Raw genomic sequence first — 19,876 nt, forward strand, 5'->3', positions numbered from 1 at the left:
TGCTGACGTCTCTAGAGCTTGTCTTCAAGGCCTAGACAGCATGGAGTGGCCGGCATATTCACCAGACCTGTCCCCAATCGAGAATGTGTGGGATGCCATGGGACGAGATGTCAACACTCCACCCGTACCTCGAAATCTGCCGGAACTCCGTAACAAAGTTAAAGCAGCATGGGATAGACTACCACAGGACTTCATTAAGAACCTGTACGATTCGTTACCAAGACGATTAGCATGTTGTATTCGGAATAATGGCGGCCATACCCCATACTGAATGTTACCCATTTTGTGTATGTTGTTCAATAAATTTTGCTTATATCGTTCTCATTTTCTAATCATTTACTCTTCCATATACACTTAACATACCTTCCAAATGTCATTGTATTCTAAGACTTCCTTCATGGTGCAACTTTTTTTTTTGTCTTAGAGTGTACATACATACATACGGACGTCACGAGAAAACTTGTTGTAATTAACTCAGGGATCCTCAAAATGGATATTTCAGGTGTCTGTACGTTCCTAGGCATATATATGCACATGTGGTCGAGTCAAAAAAAAACCTCAACATTCCTTCAGGGGTGAGCAAAATGGAAATTAAGGTTGATTTTTGAGTGAAAATTTTTTTGCGAATACAATACTTCCTTTTTTGTAAAAGGAAGTAAAAAAAGGAATAAAACTGTTTCTAAGGTCATTATAAAGTCAATGCACATATGGTCATTCAATACAGCAAAATAAAATTGCGAGTAACGTAGTAATAAAACTGCAAAGTACACTTTTAATAAATTTATTATGACTGAAAAAAAAGAGCTGAATGTAAATTAATTATGAAACAAGCAATGTTACATAGACTAGAAATGTAATGCACATAAATAAAACATACATGAAAAGTGAAAATTGAGCTGCAAGAAAACTTTGATAACATACAAATCAAAAGGTCGTAAAACATAAGTATATTTATATAATATAAACATGGAATAAATGCAATTCTAATTGGATTAGGATAAGAATGAAATTCTTGTTTTTAGGTTAGAGATTTCTGTTTAAAAAACAGGTAGTAGGGTAACGGCACCAGTAACAGGCAAGGGTCAATAATACACAGTCGTAAGTTTGGATTTAAATAATTAGAATTTTAGGCGGGTAAAACAGATGTTGCTGCTACCCATGAAAATAGTGCAACTATCTAGTGTTATCAGAGTGAATTTTGTGAGCCATTTGGTATTTACAAGGCAGTGGTGGAAGGTTATGAATATCCACCATGAGGTCTGCTTGTTTCATGTTCATTTGAATTTAATAAGGTTTTAGATCTAAAAATAACGAACTTTTGCATATTTTGAAGAGAAAAGCGAGAATTCTGTCCATTACTCATGCTATATATTTCTGCGTATCATCAAAATTGTCGGTGTCTGTACTGGGGGGTCGGACCTTTTTTCGAAATTGAGCAAATAAAAATAGAATTAACTAATTTAGAGGATTCAGAAGCAGCCAAACCTTAGATGAGATGTCGTTGCATGAGAGAAAAATAGTTTAAAAAGTCTAAATACATGAAAAGGTGCAGAAAATTGAGTTAACCTGAGAGCGATGTCTTAAGCATGTTTGTTACTGGTGCCGTTACCGTCGTTTTTATTTCAATAAATATACTGCAAAATATTTTTATAATCATGTTGAACCAGGCCTGTCATTTAGGTCGGATTAATTGCCCCCCCCCCCCCCCCACACCTTGGAAAGTTCATGTTTTTACACATAAATGGGCATGGTTTAGGTTCTTTTCCTATAAAATTTGCATTGAGTATATCCTGGAAAAATTCAAAATGACGGGCCTGTGTTGAACATTATATTTTGAATAGAAAAGACATCAAAACTGAATTTAAGTACATTGTAATACTGGATCAGGATATTTATTGCAATCATGGTTTTAATGCTAATCAAACTGCAAATGAATTAAGATGGTTACATCCATGTACAAAAGACTAAGTATGAACAAGCAAGTTTATGAAAATTTAAAACAATGTGTTATCACAGTGTAAACTATATTATATACAAAAAGAACTTTTAAGCATGATTTAATATGAGATTCTTCTATGCTTAAAAATATCTAATGTCAACAAAGAAAAAACATTTAAAAAAAAGTGGTTAAAAACAATCATAAGCAATACGAATCATTTACAACAAATATGTTGAGGAATTAAAATTAATACACATGTAACTAAAAAAAATACTTTGACAACCATATAGTAACATTTAAACTTTAAAAATTGTAATTTCTTGTATTTTCCCCAGTTAAGTATCTGTCCTACACAGAAATAAGTAAAATTAATGCGAATTTACTATATTGCACAGTTTAATCTAACACTATCATAATTTTGACAGAAACGTTTTTCAATTACTAAAACTAATTTTTAAAATCAAAAATAGTAAGTATAACTAACATGGCACAAATAGACTAAAATCAAAACTTTGTAAGCACACTAAGAGAATAATTGAGCAGATAAATATTAACAAGGTTTTTAAAGCCAAAATAATGCAATATTGCACTCTTGCACATTTAAAACAGAAAAGCTTGTTTATTCCAAAAAAAAAAATTTAACGAATAGAAACGTGAAATTTCAAAAATGTGATTCTGTCAACCACAAACACTAGATAAAGTTAACAAAATAGGAATAAACAAAGTTTTTCTGTACAATCATTCATCTTTGGTTTATAGCTCCGACAATAAAACATATATACTTCTATAATATAAACACAACTAAAGTTGCTCAAAAATTTACAAAATCGCACATTTCATATTATCATTTGTTAGATACAAAAAAAAAAAAAAGAAAGAAAAAGAAAGAAATTTGGAATTTTATAAAAGATTTTTATAATTGCGTAAAAAACTAATAAGAAACAATAACTTTTTTGTTTTTAATATTAAGAAGATAAACAGTATGGTGGTCTAAAAATTCAAAGGTGAAAATTTTTTGAGTCTTACCCTCCCATTTGGTTCCAATACACTAGAAAATAAGTGGGACAAATTTTTATAACATTTTAATAATATTTAGAGGTAGCTCAAAGCTGATGAAGTATGCATCATTGCCAAATATAAGTGTTTGACAAAGGACCAAACTAATCACAAACACAATTGCTTTTTCCATTAACAGAAATCATTTACATTGTAAAATTGCTATTTTTATGTACACAGTTTCAACATTACATTAGCCTTAAAATATATTCTGTAAACATACAAATGTTTTGCAGTTAATGCAATTCTGTCCAATTCTTTGTAAGTTGACAGAGTGTAGCGCTTTGACCAAAGAAGCATCAATACCGGCAGAGGCAATAGCCACTCCTTTACTGACACAAAATAATTGATTCCGGAATTTCAACACCACAATTTAGAATTGATTATTGGTGCCATTTTCAATAAATGCATAGTTTCAAATACTTCTGCACCAAAAGTACTTCTCTGTAGCAGATTCTAGGGCTGCTGGGGGTTCATTGATAAGGATAAATGCATTGCAAGACTCAATAATAAGGAAAAGTGGCTGATGTAAAGGACTATAGAATATAATCTGTTAAAAAATTGCTGTATGGTTCAAGAGAAGATAATCAAGAATTACTTCAACCCCTTTCCTAGAATCAAATTATTGTACCTAGACCCATGCACTGTACTCAATGAATGTTAAAAGTCTTGTACTGTTTTCAAATATGTGTTAAACCACAAGTTTAACATCACTTCAGAAAAAGATATTGGATTTCAAGAGATTAGGTATATTTGCGGAATGTGTTTATTTAAAACCATGGGTGAAAATTTCTGTACTTCAGAATGCACTATGTAATGATTTTAATTTAATGAAATATAAATTTAATAATTGCAATGCAAAAATATTGATCAAGAAATTGCATGGCTCTTTTGACAATCGGTGACACTCTCGAACCGAAGACAATTGGTAAAGCTGTTCAATAAGTGAATGAAAAAAAAGTGCTGCAAAGTACCTGAGATTATGCCAAAAAATATTATGAAATTTGAGAACTTCCAAACTTATGATCAGCTTCATTAACTGAAAAAATGAGTTTACCTTAGAGATAAATTTTATCATGAAAACTTGGAAGATCAAACAAATCTGCAAGTTTTTAAAATTATCACAAAGCAGTAAAATTTATTGGAGGAAGCCAGTTATTGATAATCTTGCGGAAAGGAATTGATAATTATAAAAGAGCAAAATAATAACCACTGAAGATCAATTTCAATTCTTGTTGCAGGTTGTCGAAAAACACTGCTCCGCTTATACCGATAGCAAAAAATATTTTGGTAGGTTGGTAGGTACTAGCACAACCACATCCATAGTCATTTAAATAAAATTGCTGTATTATAATTTTCAATGTACAAAATGCTAAAAGATTAAATGAAATATAGTTGCATTGCTTTTTTCAGCCTTTTCCTTTCTTTTTCCATTCCTTGCCTAAAATGAAATATTAACGGAACTTTGAGCATGTTGAGCTAACTCTAAAAGTTAAAATTATGACCTGAAATTTCACAATAACTATTTTTTACATAAATGGAACCAAATGGGAGGGTAAGACCAGTAAAAATCAGAAATTTTTAAAAAGGGGCCTTTTTTGGACCATCCTAATAAACAGTAAACTCAAGTATTATCACAGAAAATAATACTAGGCATTTCCTCTAGTTGAGGCGTTTAGTATCAAAACCAGATCAATCCATGACTTTTCAAAAGTGGTTTCTTTTTCATAATTTAAAATTCCTTCCTATACATTATCATGCCACAAAGCAATTTGGAAGGAAAATTTAAACATTTTTAGTCAAACACATTAAAATTTCCCAACTATTTTGAAATTTAAGAAATTCATATGATTTTATAGGAAGTGCTACTTTTCTGATATACTCTTCAAAAAAAAAAAAAGGTGGAATAAAAAAGTTACTAAACACTTTTAACTTGATGCAACTAACACACACCCAAAGTTAAACAAAATAAGACAATAAATTTCAAAGAAAAAAACATTCATCAGACATGCTGGAACGATGAATTTTCAGTAGTAGTCAATAGGAAAGTTGCAACCTATTAAATGTTCATATTTTGGCTATTGGATAATGTTAATTGACCCTCAAAACTAAAAAAATTCACCATCACCGAATTTTAAAACACCGTGATTGATTTCTAATGAATTTTTTAAAATCCACGCGCAAAAGTGCGCTCTTCTGAAACGTCACGAGCCTACGTCACAGGGCGCTAATGGGCAGCCTTCCGCCGAAGATCCCTTGTTTTCGCTAGGGACATTTTGAGCGCGCTGATATTTTTATTTTTTAGAAATTCAATAATCCTTTTGAACACACTATGGAGGCCGGATTCATTAAAGCACAATCTAAATAATCTTCCTCAAGTAACATAAATGATGATATTTGAATATTTCCTTGAGGATGAGAGGTTTAATGTTCCAGAAACGCAAGGAGTTAAATGGGAGGAGATAAGCCTTTTACCTTTCTTCTTCGAAGTCGAATGCATGTCCTTTGGCTTCTCCCCTATCGGAAGTGCGCATGACGTTACTTCCTATGCCATTTGACGTCACAAGCGCTTGAACTTTAAAAATTAATTTAAAAAAAACTACTTATTGTATTGAAAAATTTTTTTCACCTATGATGTTCATACATGATACTCTATCATATAAAAATAAAATTGAAAAATCAAAAACTTCCCTATTGTAAAAACAAAAAATCACACTCCTGTTTACAATAATCAATATTTTAATTGCTGATTCAATTTTTAAAACAAATTAAAAATCAGCAATTTGAGAAAATTTTTACAGATGCATTTGTTTCATCAGTAACCATATACCATATTCTGTGTTAATACTTTCAAAAAAAAAGCGATAAGTGAAAATGCTTAACACTTCAAGTCTTCTTGTAACGAATACCAAAACTGAAAATTTTGGATATTTTCTACATTCATTATGTGCAATCCACACCTGAATAGGTGGCTGGAGAAAGAATGTACATAAGAGCTGTACTAGAATGAGAGCAACAAAATTTTGTCAATTTTATAATGATTCCATAAAGCAACATTATTATATAAAGGTAATGGAACTAAAACATTTTTAGAGTACATCATATTAGAAAACTTCTGTTTTAAAAATATATATATTTTTTTATATATTTATAAAAAAAAATAGGCCTACAAAGTAACATGCTATGTTGCTCAAGTCACCTATTCATCCGCTGGCATCTCTGAAGTATTTTCCGTGCATTTTTTTTTTCTTGAAAGAAGCTAATGATGCAAATTAAATTCTATTGCCCAGTATAAAATGATGTTTTTCATGTAGCAGGTTATTTTAGGAGGGAACAAGGAAGGGGAGAAGTTAGGGGATCTGAGTATAGTAAACAAATATAATAATATCAATGAAAAATAATCTCATATAACATAGACTAGTTAATATTCAGTACAAAGTAATTTGGCTCGACTGAAATTTTCAAAACTTGTAATCGATCTAAACAGTAAATGCAGAGCAAGCTAAGAGCCATTTCCATTAATTTAAATTTAAGGTGTATTTCTATTGACTAAAAGCTGGCTCATATGCACCTCTAATAATCCCTATTTCCTGCTTTTTCCTGTACAGGGAAGAACAGATTGTAGCAGAAATCAGTTTAATGGGAACAAAACTACTTGTTTTTATGCGGCTCTTTGACTGTCTTTCCAAAACAGGACCTCAATATTTTGTAGGTACACAACACATTCCTTGTTTGAAGATTCCTTGTATTTGACCATTTTAAAATGCAAAATTCAGCTCATTTAAATGGAAAAATTGAAAATTTCTATGCAAACACATTCGTTGAAAACAAAGTTCACACTATGCTTAAAAACTAATTCACTATCCCAGCTATGATTCTCAGTTTTACAAAATAATTTTTTTGTGTAACCCGATTATTTTCTTGCTTTTTAAATACAACAATTCAATAGGATGCTAAAATTAAGTTTAAATTACAATCACTGATGCAATAGATAGTTTAATTTAAATCACATATCTGTAGATAAATTCCTCCATTGTATTGCCCTTGAGAAATAAATAAGAAAATGAATCTTTTTTACCCCCCTTTATTCAAAAAGACAGATTTATTGAGCTGATCGGTATAACTGCCAAATAGTCTTAAAAATAAGCACCTCCTGCAACAATGTACTTCTGTAGGCGGCTTTTCAATAGATATCTGCAAGGGCTGCCTTGACATGTGCTTGGATGCCCTCGATAGAGTCGAAACATTTCCTTTTCAGTGCTGATTTTAATAGTGGAAACAAGAAGTCTGGAGGCCACAAGCGCGGACTTTAGGAGGGCTAGGGCACCACGGGAACACTGACTCCGACCTTCTCCAGTCAGAACTCTCGGCACAAATTTCCCGCAGACTTTCTGCATGTGCAACTTCCCTGTAACAATGTGCTGCACCATTGTTTCCAATAAGTCCAGGGCTTTTGCTACGTAGTAGACTCAAACACCAGTCTGTGTTCAAAAATTCACACACTCATTGAACATTTACGTCCGTACGGGCCAAGGACGGGCGTATAGACTGGGGTTCGTCAGTCACCACTTCCCGGCTTTACCAAAGGCCTCACGTGACTTTTCTACTTACGAATAGGACAGACACTCAGTCCCTAACGCCTGTTAAAGCATTGAGAACATTAGGGAAGGAAACCGAAAGCAAAATTTGATCACTTTGCATTGCTCTGATGAACTTTCCATATTGCACATGTCACGCATCACTGTATAGGGGTTACTGTTAAGGCCGATAGTGCCGCTCCAAAAGCTGGGAGGCAACTGACCTACGTTGCGCTGTAAAGTCAACAACCTCCACCCGTGTCGCTGTCAAGCGGGGCAAATTGCACCGTGTGCGTGCGTCAGTATAACATGAGGCTCATTACTTTTGAATCGTACCATGTATATTAAACACCCTTTATTTGTATGGGTAATATAATAGCTATAAAATCCAAAATATTTTGTGGAAGAAAAGCTGCAAAATGAAATTTTAAATGAATAAAATAATATGTTATGTATAAATCTCATTCTATTGTCGCACAATATAACATTTTGTACTGTATGATAGACACGAAAACATAATGTATGACAGATTTAAATACAGTAAATACATTAAGTAGCATTTAATAACATTTTCTTGACGAATCCGGATATTTCTCCTTTAGTTCTGCTTTAAATTGACGAAACAATACACGATTCCTTTCCTGATCAACTTCCTTATCTTTATGAAAGGAATTGGCTGTCTTTAGGCCACGATGAACAACAAAAGCATTGTTCAAAACAGAAAATTTATAGCCAGCAACGTGCAATTCACAAACCTGAAAGATTTTTAATTTACATTGAAAGGTAAAAAATTAATTTGAACAAATAAAATATAATACAGCATAGTATTCTGTAGAGAATTCCAAAAACATGTATTTCAAAAATTATGTTTTACTTTTCTATGTATTCAAAATATTGGATCCTGAACATGTCTTTTTTTTTTTTTTTTGAGTAGAAAATAAAAAGAAGTTTTATGTACAGTTAAAAAAAAAAACACTAAATGCAAAAATGGCAATACAATTTCATGTAGGTAGGTAGGTGCCTTGGGGTTTAAAGGAATGCTCTGCAATGCAAAAGATGTGAATTTCTGGGAGTAAGTCATCCTAGAGCCATTACTCAAATTTATTTTTATAGAGATAAATATATGTAAATGACTATAAGTTCATACATTTGTGCAATGAGCTGTTGTATTGTTTCTTTCTCATTATAATACGTAGTAAAATCTGAGTTATCTGTTCTATACTGCCATATTTTTAAAACTAATTTTAGCTGACTACTTATAATTTTTGCTACAGTTACAATAGATGAGTGGTGAATATTCTATTATGATTAAAAATATATTCCGCCTCATTTTGTAAATAATTTCTTTTATACGTAAAGGCCATGTTTTATGAATTATTATGAAATGCACACTTTTACGAAATTTATTAACATGTTAAGTTTAGGGGAAAAAAATACTCTAGACTGTATAGAAAGGATTGGAAGGCCCTGTCCTGTGACAAAACTCCTTTCTTGGAGCATCCGTACTGAATGGATTGTACATAACTCACCTCAGAAGTTTTTTCATAATAGTATTCAGGGGTCGATCCAGCGCCAAATTGGGGCCGCTTTGCGGCCCCTTCACAAAATTCCGCATGGCAAAAGCGGCCCCATTCACAAAATTCCGCGTCGCAGAAGCGGCCCCATTCACAAAATTCCCCATCGCAAAAGCGGCCCCATTCACAAAATTCCGCGTCGTAAAAGCAACCCCTTCACAAAAATTTATAAAAAGGCAGCCTTTTCACAATATTTTTTAACCGCAAATGTGTACACATCTACGCGAGAGCCTCTTCCACCTTCCCCCATCTTATCTTTTTGGTTGCTGCGTGAGGTGTTTTTGCTTGAGAGCGTCAGAGGGGGGGGGGGGGGGGGACGGGAGAGGGACACTTGTGATTGGTAGCTTGTTTTCAGGAAAATCCTAAATTTTACTTTGATTACGCAATATATATTTAGTATTAATTTGTGTTGAGTTTCAAAATCCAATTCTAAAATAACTTTACTTAAAATAAAATTATTTTACATGCTGTTTTTATATTTTTATTTGTTTTGAAGATCTTGATTTCCTTACATCAGACATGGTAAACGAATTTTTCGCATTTTTGATGTTTACTGTACCTTGTTAAGAGGCAAACAAATAAAATTTCTTATATATTTATTAACATTGCAAAGTTTTAAACGAAATACCTACTCTGTAAGAACGTCAAAACTCAAAAAATTAACCGCTGAATGCTGGTGCAGTATTATTTTGGGTTTTAATTACTTTTAAGTTTTTCAAACACATACATGGAATCTTTAATGAGTATTTCACTTCTGTGTTAAGAAATATGTGATATCTTTGAGTCTGTTCATATTGTATTTATTAGGAGTTATCATTACGTTCAGCAGCATGTGCAATTTTCATTGCTCTTAAAGTATTTGAGAGGGGCAAACAGGAAATCTGTTGTGAGACTTTCACCTTAAGAAAGTGTGCCTTGCATATGTATATTTGTAAAAAGCAATAAATGTAATGTATGTGTCAAATTACGAATAAAATGTTAAGGGTCTTACTTCCCCCTCCCCCAGCGCATTTTCTCTTGACAGCTTTCAGGTATTCTTCAAGAACTTGCAATCACCCCTGAAACCTGTCTAGGGCTTTTCTATAACGATACGACAGCTAAAAATGCTTTAATATAATCTTTTCCAAGAAAAAATCACGAGAAGGTCTTTTTTACAAAAATAAAGAAAATTCACAAAAATATTTTGCTTTTTCACAAAAATAACGAAATTTCACAAAAATATTTTGCCTTTTCACAAAATGGGGACCCAAAAAATAAAACCTGGATCGACCCCTGGTATTAGTGAAAAGAATTGTTGCCAATATGTAAGTGCTCAATCAGCTTCAATCATTTAAAATGCTTTTAATGCCATTTAGACAAGAGTAAACAAAACAAAATCGAAGCTGTCAATTAATGAAATCATAAAATTGCACCTAGTTCAGACAATATATAATATCTGCAATAACTTCAAATAAAGTTAAGTTGTTCAGAATAAATTCAATTCATAAAAGATGGAGGGAATGACCAATAGTAACTTAGACATCTTAATAGGTTCATTTTTTACATGTGGGCCAAATACATGGGTGCAAGTGGACTGAAGTAAAATTTTCTGAAGACAGTGAAATTTTCGGAAGCTTGACTTCCACCCCCTCCCTTTCCCCACCACCACGTAAAAACTCTTCAAACATGTATTCAAAAATCATTGAAAAAAAAATTTTTTTGAAAGTTTTTTTTTTTTTTTTTTAATATGATGTCAGTTGTAGAATGTTGGCAGACTAAAATTTTCAGAAATGGCAACCCAAAATTTTCGGAAATGCCGGAAAAACTTCAGATTACTAACACCCTCCCAGCCAAATATTTTTCTTAAATATTTTATTATAACTTTGAATGAATTAATACATGTATAAAATTGCTAAAAATCAAGAGAAACATACAAACAATATCTACTATTGAATAAAATACTTACTTGACTAATCCGATTAAATCCATATTGGCGAAACCTTTCATCATAAAGAGGTACATTATTCCTTCCAATATAGAAAGGTTCCCATGGATCTCTCCATAGTACTTCAAAGAGAACGTCGAGTCTTTTCGACGGAAGCTCCCTTTGCCACGCTTCATAATCGGTGTGCTTTTGGCACTTCCAACAAAGCTCAAAGTAAAATGGTCTGGCCACCATAGCTTCAACCTGTTGAAGTAGAGCTGCTTTATGCCTTGGCACTGTTGCATCTTCTTTGACTTCAAAAGCAGGTACTACATAAACAGTTTTATCATCTTTATTTGAATCTGAAAACAGCTTCTTTTCTCTAGCAAACTGTAGGAAATCCTTGTGTATGTTTTCACTTGGCACCATGTCAATATCGATCATAAATACGAATTCAGTAAGAACACTACGCCTGGCAACATTTCTCAGTAAATTGTTAGGATATGCAACACCTAATGCATAATTTTTGCCAAAGCTAAGCTTCTGCAAATTATTGACTAAAAAATCACAAGAATTGACATTAGGAAATGATGATGGCAATGCATTATTAGTAGGTCCATTTAATGGATAAACTAGATGGAAACTTGTGTTATAATGTATAGCTTGGTAACACCTTCTGAGATGAAGAATAGTTTCAACAGCCAAAGGAACATCTTCAGTTAAACTAAATACAGCAATAGAAATAGATCCTTGCCATGAAGAGGCTAGTAAATTTAAATTATGTAATCCATTGATAGTAGTTTGGGTAGCTAATGTCAGATCTGGTTTAACATGACTATGACTTTTAATTAGTTCTGAAGTTATAAGGTAGTTTATGATGTGGAACTCTCCAGAAGAATCTAGCACACTGCTTTGGCGGATGGCTTGCATCATACTGGATCTGTCTCTTTCAATTTCGGTTTCTCGATAATCTTGATGCTTTGATTCCCATCCTCGAGCAGTGACTTCTCGTTGGTGTCGCTGATTTTTCCGAGCTTCCAAGCGGCTTAAAAGAGTCATGTGTATCACCTAAAACATAATTTGCAAGTTATAATGACAGAAAAAATAACATAATTTTACAAAATTATCCCTGCATATACAAAAAAGTTACTGTCTGTTATTTGGAATGTCTGCTATTCAGAATGAATGATATGGAACAATCAATATTGAGGGACTGGGACACACAAAAGTCTCTGCTACTTAGAGGTGCCCGCTAGTTGGGAGTGTCTGTTAAAGTGAGTTTCACTGTCACAATAGTTTTCCCGGAAATTTTCTGCAAATACCCCACATTTCTATACTTTTATTCATTTGGAAACTGTTTCTTCATGTTTATTTTTTAGGGAAGGGCTTTAGGTTGCTTAGGATAACAGAACTAGTTAAGTCTGCTATTAAGAAGATGCACCGTGTGCAATTCATATTACTCTTTGCTTATCTATGACCTGTGCTGCAGTATTAAATAAAATAAAAATATTCCACATAAAATAAAAATATTCCACAAAAATTTGAATAAAAAAAGCCATCCCATTTTAAGCACATAAAAAAGAACTTTAGGGACTTAGTTTTAAAGTAAAAAAATTTTGGAACAATTTTTTTACTTTTTTTTTAAGAGTATTTTTAGGGGGAAAGAGACCTACTGGCAGCTTTCACCTGGACACTAGGGTGGTTCAAAAAAAAAAAAAAATCAGCTAGAGTCCAGGACACCCCCATTTTTTTAAGCTTACTAATAGTATTAAGCTGTAAAAGTTTTAGCTTCTTACTCAAATTTTAAGACGGTGCTCAATGACCCCTTAATTTAACATCAGCCGTAGCATAGAAAATGTCACAAATTTAGAAACATTTAATTTCCCCAGCTTTTTTTTTGTAAATAATTATATTATTGCAATGTATATGCATATTACTATTGTATATTTATTATAATATGTAGCATTGTTTTTACAGTTCAATACATTTTTTTAACCCCTCTTTCCGCACACTTATGAAGTTTGGGGGAGTGTATTGAGCATTCTTTCAGTTGAAATAAGAAGCAAAAATTTTTCCAGTATATTACAATCCGATCGAATCCACAAGTCCAAAAATATTGAGGGGTGTCCTGTTATCTAGGAGAAACTTTTTTTTTACATGTATTTTTGAGCCACACTAGGGTTGCTTTTGTTTAACACTAGAACCGCGGATGGGGTCATTTTGACCCAAAAGCAATTTTGTTTCTGATTTTCTCAAAAAGTTACGAACGAAATTGAAAAAAATTTGTGACTTTTCCTATTTTTATACCAATAATAATCTGTGAAATTATGATACATTAAATACTTACCACTTTTTTGTTTTTAATACTTATACCTAAAACCGCGGAATGAGTCATTTTGACCGCATTATAATCACAAGCACTAAAGTTGCAGTTCAATGTTTCCTAGAATAGGAAAAGATTTTTCAGTTCTCTCTCCATTTCCCAGATGAAGGCAGAACAATACTTCAAGGTCAGTATTGTTACTGATAACAAAAGTGCAGGTGGGGGGGGCATCTACAGTAGTAGTAACAAGTGTTGCAGATGCCCCCCCCCCTCCCCTAACGTTATTGTTCCTTGTGGGAAAAATGCGTCTGTTTAGTGTATTCAAGGAATGTTTTCTTTCTGATGTTTTTTGTTTCGGCCTAGAAAGGAAAGTGGTGAACTGGCGCACATCCGGTTCTTTATGACTTCACAACTGGTTGTTCGCATTCATTGCCTTGGATAGTTCGATTGTACCAGTCTGTTCGATTTTTTGGTGCCTTGTTTACACGGAAATAAAATTGATCTGATGTGAAAATGGCTGGAAGAAATAGGCGTAAATTAACAGTTAGCGAGGCCCTCGAATATATGCAACAATTATCGGAAAATGAATCTGAAAAGGATAATGACGAAGAAATTGTTCTCAGCGATGATGAATATGTGCCCCCAGTTGAGGAAAATATTTCCTCGGATGAAGATACCGTATCTAATTTTTCTGTACAATGTACTAGTAGAAAAACTACTTCTGGGAGGAAAAGACAATATGTACAATGTACATAAACAAAAAAAGTTGTCAAATTCAAATCCAGATGAAATAAAATTTGGAACTTTTGTTACAAATGGCGAGGCCCTCGAATACATGCAACAATTATCAGAAAATGAATCCGAAAACGATAATGATGAAAAAGTTGTTTTCAGCGATAATGAATACAGTCAACGCTCGATATAACGACCATCTCCGTCCCAGAGAAAAAGGTCTTTATAACGAGTGGTCGTTATAAGAGGTATAAATTTAAAAAATGTACACCGTCATCATGCATGCCCAAGTAAATGCCCAAATGTTTTTTATCATAGGAATTTTTAGAAAAGTAGTGTGCAAAATATTATGATAGAATATTAAACAAGTTTTAAAGTAGAAAATATAGGAAGGAAAATGTTACACACTTTCAGATCTGCTACTACTACTACTATCACAACAATTTCTGAAGATAAAACCAGAAACAGAGGTCTGCCTTTTTAGCAGACGTGATTTTTGCAAAACATTATCTTTTGTTTCAGATATAGGTGATAAATTGTGTTTCTCTTCGCTTTCCAAAGAAACATTTAAAAGTCCCTCGAGAACCCCAAATCTTTAAAAATACTATATTCAAACACCAAACTACCATTACATCTGTCAACTCCATTTTCTTAGGAATCTGGAATTTTCTCAATTTTTCCTCCCATTATTTTTTCTGTGCTACCTGTGGTGAATGGTAATCCCCCACACCCCCTCTTAAAGTTGGATTTGACATTGAAAACTTCAGGCAGATGTCCGTAAATCAATGTCATTTTAAGCTACAAATTTGTTTTATTGGAAAGAACACAAGAAACCGCTGATTCGGTCGCTGTATTGGATTAGACGATACAGAACAGTCGTTATAACGAAAGCAAATTAACATAGAGTTTATAGGAACAAAGTTGGGACTTCTACCACTGGTCGTTATAATGGGACGGTCTTTATAATGTGTGGTCGTTATAATGAGCGTCGACTGTATGTGCCCCCAGATGAAGAAAATATTTCCTTGAAACGTAAAAATCTTGACTGGTAAGAAACTAAATGTTTCTATTTCAGCTGTCTGTATCTTTCAGTAACTGTATACAATATTCGATATTGTAGTATCTTATTTTTTATCACTTTTTATAACAATTTAATGGTTAAAATAAATAAATGTCATTGCCAAACAATTACAGCATACTTTAAGCATAACAACATGGGTTTTCATCGATTGGGGTTAATTTGACCAAGCACGCGGTTTTCAGTATACCGAAGCTGACGCGGTTCTAGTGTTAAATTATATGAAACTGTTTTTGCAATTGTTTTGACAGGGAAAATATAAGAGGGGGTGTGCAAATTGATAAACCGACTTTCATTTCTATTTTGGGGGGGGGGGGAGGACACTCTAATATAGTATATATACTCTCACCTCTAACAGTTCCCCTAATTAATATTACTGAGAAATTTTTATGAAAAAAATTTCATTTTTTGGTAAAAAGTATTAAATGTTTTCTGATCTACATGCAAATTATATTATTATACAGCAACTTGCTTTATCAAAAGTAGACTGTATTTAAACATACAAGGGGGGGAGGAGAAGGAAATAACATCAGAATTTAAGTTTCAGAAATTTCTAATTTTATCACCTTTTGCTGAACATTTCAATTAAAACTTCCTGAAAAGTTGAAGAAATTCAATTTTTCAATTTCTCCGGATCGGAAATAAACCTCTTCTGGAAAAAAAACGGTGTTTTTTTTCTGTTTTTGTGCGAAATTTTTCGTTTTTTTTCAGACTGTTTTCACCTCTATTCAATAGTTTATTTTTTTCTGTTTTTCATTCTCGGGAATCGATACAATCAAGTCACTATGTTTGACGGCATATTAGGGTAATCTATGAGAATGAGGCTTTCAACCTTAGACCCTCCCCTTGAAAACTTCCTGTGTGCGCCACTGTAGAACGCTAATTACTAGAAAAACAAAGAATTAAGATAAAGGAGCAAACAGTTTAATCTTGTGCAAATGAAGGTTTCCTTTCACTGTATTGTTGTTGTTTTTTTTATATGGCCTGAATCGCGTAAGAGAAACATTCAAATAATGCAAAATAAGCAACATACAGGCAGCGAAAGAACATTCAAGGTATGTAAAATAAACAACATTCAGACAGCCTACGGTATTTATTGGTGAATCCTACTGCAAATATTGAGGTTCAATGAGTTGGTGTCAAAAAAAAATCACGGATAATCCGCGGAAGTGTATAATTCGCATCCGCACCTCATTAACTTTGCACTTTTGTAATAGATAATCCACAGATTATAGGCAGGAAAATACTAGGTTACATGAAATGAGGGGCGCCATGCGGCACCCCCTCATTTCGTGCGCCCGGGGTGATTGCCCCGCTCGCCCTTGAACCCCCCTTGGTTCAGCCCTGCCCAGCTCTAGCATCCCCTTGCCAAAAAAATAACAAGAAAATCAGCCCTTTCAATCATTTATAAAAAAAAAGAGTTGATAATGTCTTTGTATGCCATGTCGGGAATTTCTATAGCACCATAGAGTAAGGAAATCATTTCTTTACTCTTTATACACTTAAAGACGAAATTTGGTAAAAAGTTCAAGCACATTAGGTTAGACTCAATTTAATAACTGCTACTGCTGTTGTTCCACATTTGGAGACCACTAAGACGAAAACAACTTTTCAGACTGCACTTATGGTTGTTTTACAATATTGAATGTCTATATTACAACCAAGCACAGACTTTGTGGGTAGGGAGTTACCTTTTCTGAAATGGGAATTTTTATAATGGGAGAGTATAGTTCTGTTTGCTCTAACTGCATTGCGTATTATTAAATTCTTTTCTTTTTCTAAGAAAAATTTTTGTTTTATTTGAACTATAAATTATTTTATTTCATTTTTACTTTCTTCTGTATCTAATATATAGAAGAAAGTATTGGATTCGTGCAAATTTTCGAATTTCAATGGATTTGAAACTTTTGAGGTGTGCCGAGTCCATTTCGACCAGTTTTGGAAAAATGTCCGTCTGTGTGTGTGTCACGTATGTGTGTGACCAGTTTTTGTGGCCGCTCTACAGCAAAAACTACTGCATGAAATTGAACGAAATTTGGTACATGTATGTGCCTCTATTTGAAACTGTGCCCATTGGTTTTCGGCACAAATTCCTCCAAGGGGGTGGAGCAATGGGAGTTTCTTGAGTTATGCATGCCTGCCATTACCCAAAAAGTAACAGGCGGAATCAAACAAAATTTGGTCCATATGTTACCCCTAACAGGAACAGGTGTTGATTCAATTTTGGTGTCAATAACTCAAACGGGGGTTGAGCTATACTGCCGTGCTAAGCACAGATGTGGTATCTGCAGTAGAGCTCAAAATGAGAAATCGACGATTAAAGTTTTACAACTCATTTCTTTGATTTATGACTTAATTAAATGCTCAACTTGTGATAGTTGTTCCGTAAATAACTTATCTAAAAACCGTAAGAGAGTATTTTTGTAAAAATCTTAATTTAAAATTAATAAATGTAGTTACGACTAATTTTCTTTTCAAAACCTTTTCATATACTAAGCTATTTTCACCGTAAGTGACAACTACTACGCATTTTTAGGGGTATCTGCAAAGATACGACAAAAATAGCTTAGTAAAACGTGCTCAAGGTATCATTAAATAATACTGAAAACATCTGCTTTCTTTGGAGTTAGCTGTTTCGCTTTATTTTCTTAATACAAATCTAACAGAATCTACCTTCTGAAAGATACCATTTCCAAAACTCCGGACAGTTAACACTGTAATCCATAAGAATTTTCTGTTTTTTATATTCGAAGAATGTGTTGTTTATAATGTTTTATTTTCTAGATTCATTTTTACCGAGCATGAAGATAATTTTGACAGCAGACGATAATTAAATAAAAATATTACCGGCCGTAGAATCAAATGCGTTTTTTGGATGAAAGAATTAGATATGAATATTTTACATGCATTTCATTTTAAGAATTTACATTTTAAATAAACATTTGAATAGAAAAAGCTGATTATTTACTTTAACAATTATGCAAAGTTGTATTAATTTTTATTATTAACCTGTATCAACTATTCAACGGTAAACTAATTTTTATTTCTCTGTTATAATAAACTGCTACATTATTAAATATGCTGCTTTACTAAGGTTTAAAAGTCGTATCTACAAAAAATACTAAGGAAAAAAGTGGTAACTGCGCAGATACCACTTTAAAGGCTTAGTATTTGTCACTTACGTTCAAATTGCCTTAGCAAACTCCGCAAACTGTGCAGTTACGACTTTTTTCCTAAAGCTTTTTTTAATATTTCGCGTTCACAAATCGCCAAAAAACTTGAGATTTAGGTAAATTAAATTACTAACGACCACCCGGTGACAATAACTCAATTTTGATAAAATGTGCAGATACCACATCTGTGCTTAGCACGGCAGTATAGAACGTTTTTTGTCATCAATTGTGACTGCTGTATCTCAAGAAATAATAAACGGAATAAAAAAAAATTATGGACAGTTGGCACTTAGAGGGGATAAGAGCTGATTCTATTTTGGCATCAACAGCTGAAAAGGGGGGTGGCGCAATCGAACGTTCTTTTTTTCTCATTGTGAGTGCGATATCTCAAGAAGTAATGCTTTGTTCTGGATGAAATTTGGAATAATTTTGGGGCCAATTGCTGCAAGAGGTGCTGATTTTTTTTTTTTTTTTTTTTTTGCGAATAAAAATAGTTTTATTAATGCAACAATAAGAAAGATAAATCGTAATAGACTGTCGTCTGCGTATTTCTCGTGATTTGAATTGTATGGAAATGATCAGAAATATTATCTCAATGATTTAAAATTTTTAACTGTTGCCATGTTAAGTTTGTTAAAAAATAAAATATTTGTAATTAATTCAAGCAAGGCTTTTTAAAAAACTTTTAATTTTCGCTCTTTGCTTTGTTTTTGTGATAGTTCAGACATTGGGATTGTCGGCAAGTTTTTGCATGTGTAATTTTGTTTTCGTTGGGAATACTGCTTCCTCGTCAAGCATGGGGAGGGATCAGAATTATAGGAAAGATATAGAAAAAAGTTTTGTGATGGTCATAACATACTAGTTTTTTCTTGTAGTTAAGGGATAAGCGGCTTTGTGAAATAGAAGCCATTATTGTAATACTGAATTTTATTACTACACGGAATATGTTTGGATCTTAGATGAAAAGAAGTGTGCATTTTAGTCAGAAGAATTTTTTCTTAGAAAAAAGATTTTTATTAACTCATAGGACATCAAATAAATTCTTAGCATAGGCAATGTCACAAGGTTACAGCAAGTCATTACAAGAAAATGAGAGCAGTGGAATCAACAGTAAGAACTAATATGAATTTGTACCTGTAGTATGGCAATAATAATAACCAAGAATATAACAGCCTTCTTCCACAAAGCTTGCATCATCATAGTTGCATAATACATCTCTTTATATTTAACATCATTGCATCAAAGGCAGGTATCAAACTTCTTGCTTCAGCTAGGAAAAAAAGAAGAAGAAGATTACAAAGGATCTTGATTAAAATCACAGGAAAAGAATAGTTCATCAGCTTCAGTGACAAGAACAGGCTAGTCATACAAAAGGCAAAAGTGACAATTACACTCAACCTCCTTTCAAAAATAGTGTATTATATAATTATATATACAGTCGACTCCCACTACAACGCGATTCAACTTACGCAAAACAGTTATATAATGCGAGTTTTTCACAAGTAATGATTTTTCGAGCTA

The 19,876-nt window shown here is 33.0% G+C and overlaps 1 protein-coding gene across 1 annotated transcript; it reads right to left on the minus strand.

The window, feature by feature from the left end:
- Nucleotides 1-6,311: 6,311 nt before the first annotated feature.
- Nucleotides 6,312-19,590, minus strand: LOC129222695 (beta-1,4-glucuronyltransferase 1-like). Its single transcript, XM_054857227.1, has 3 exons — nt 19,490-19,590; nt 11,092-12,117; nt 6,312-8,327 (listed from the first exon to the last, which is right to left on the minus strand). Exons 1-3 carry the CDS (start codon nt 19,568-19,570, stop codon nt 8,133-8,135), a joined length of 1,302 nt encoding a protein of 433 aa, XP_054713202.1. The 5' UTR covers nt 19,571-19,590; the 3' UTR covers nt 6,312-8,132.
- Nucleotides 19,591-19,876: the final 286 nt, after the last annotated feature.

The sequence above is a fragment of the Uloborus diversus genome, chromosome 5 (genome assembly GCF_026930045.1).
Source record: "Uloborus diversus isolate 005 chromosome 5, Udiv.v.3.1, whole genome shotgun sequence".
Taxonomy (NCBI): Eukaryota; Metazoa; Arthropoda; class Arachnida; order Araneae; family Uloboridae; genus Uloborus; species Uloborus diversus.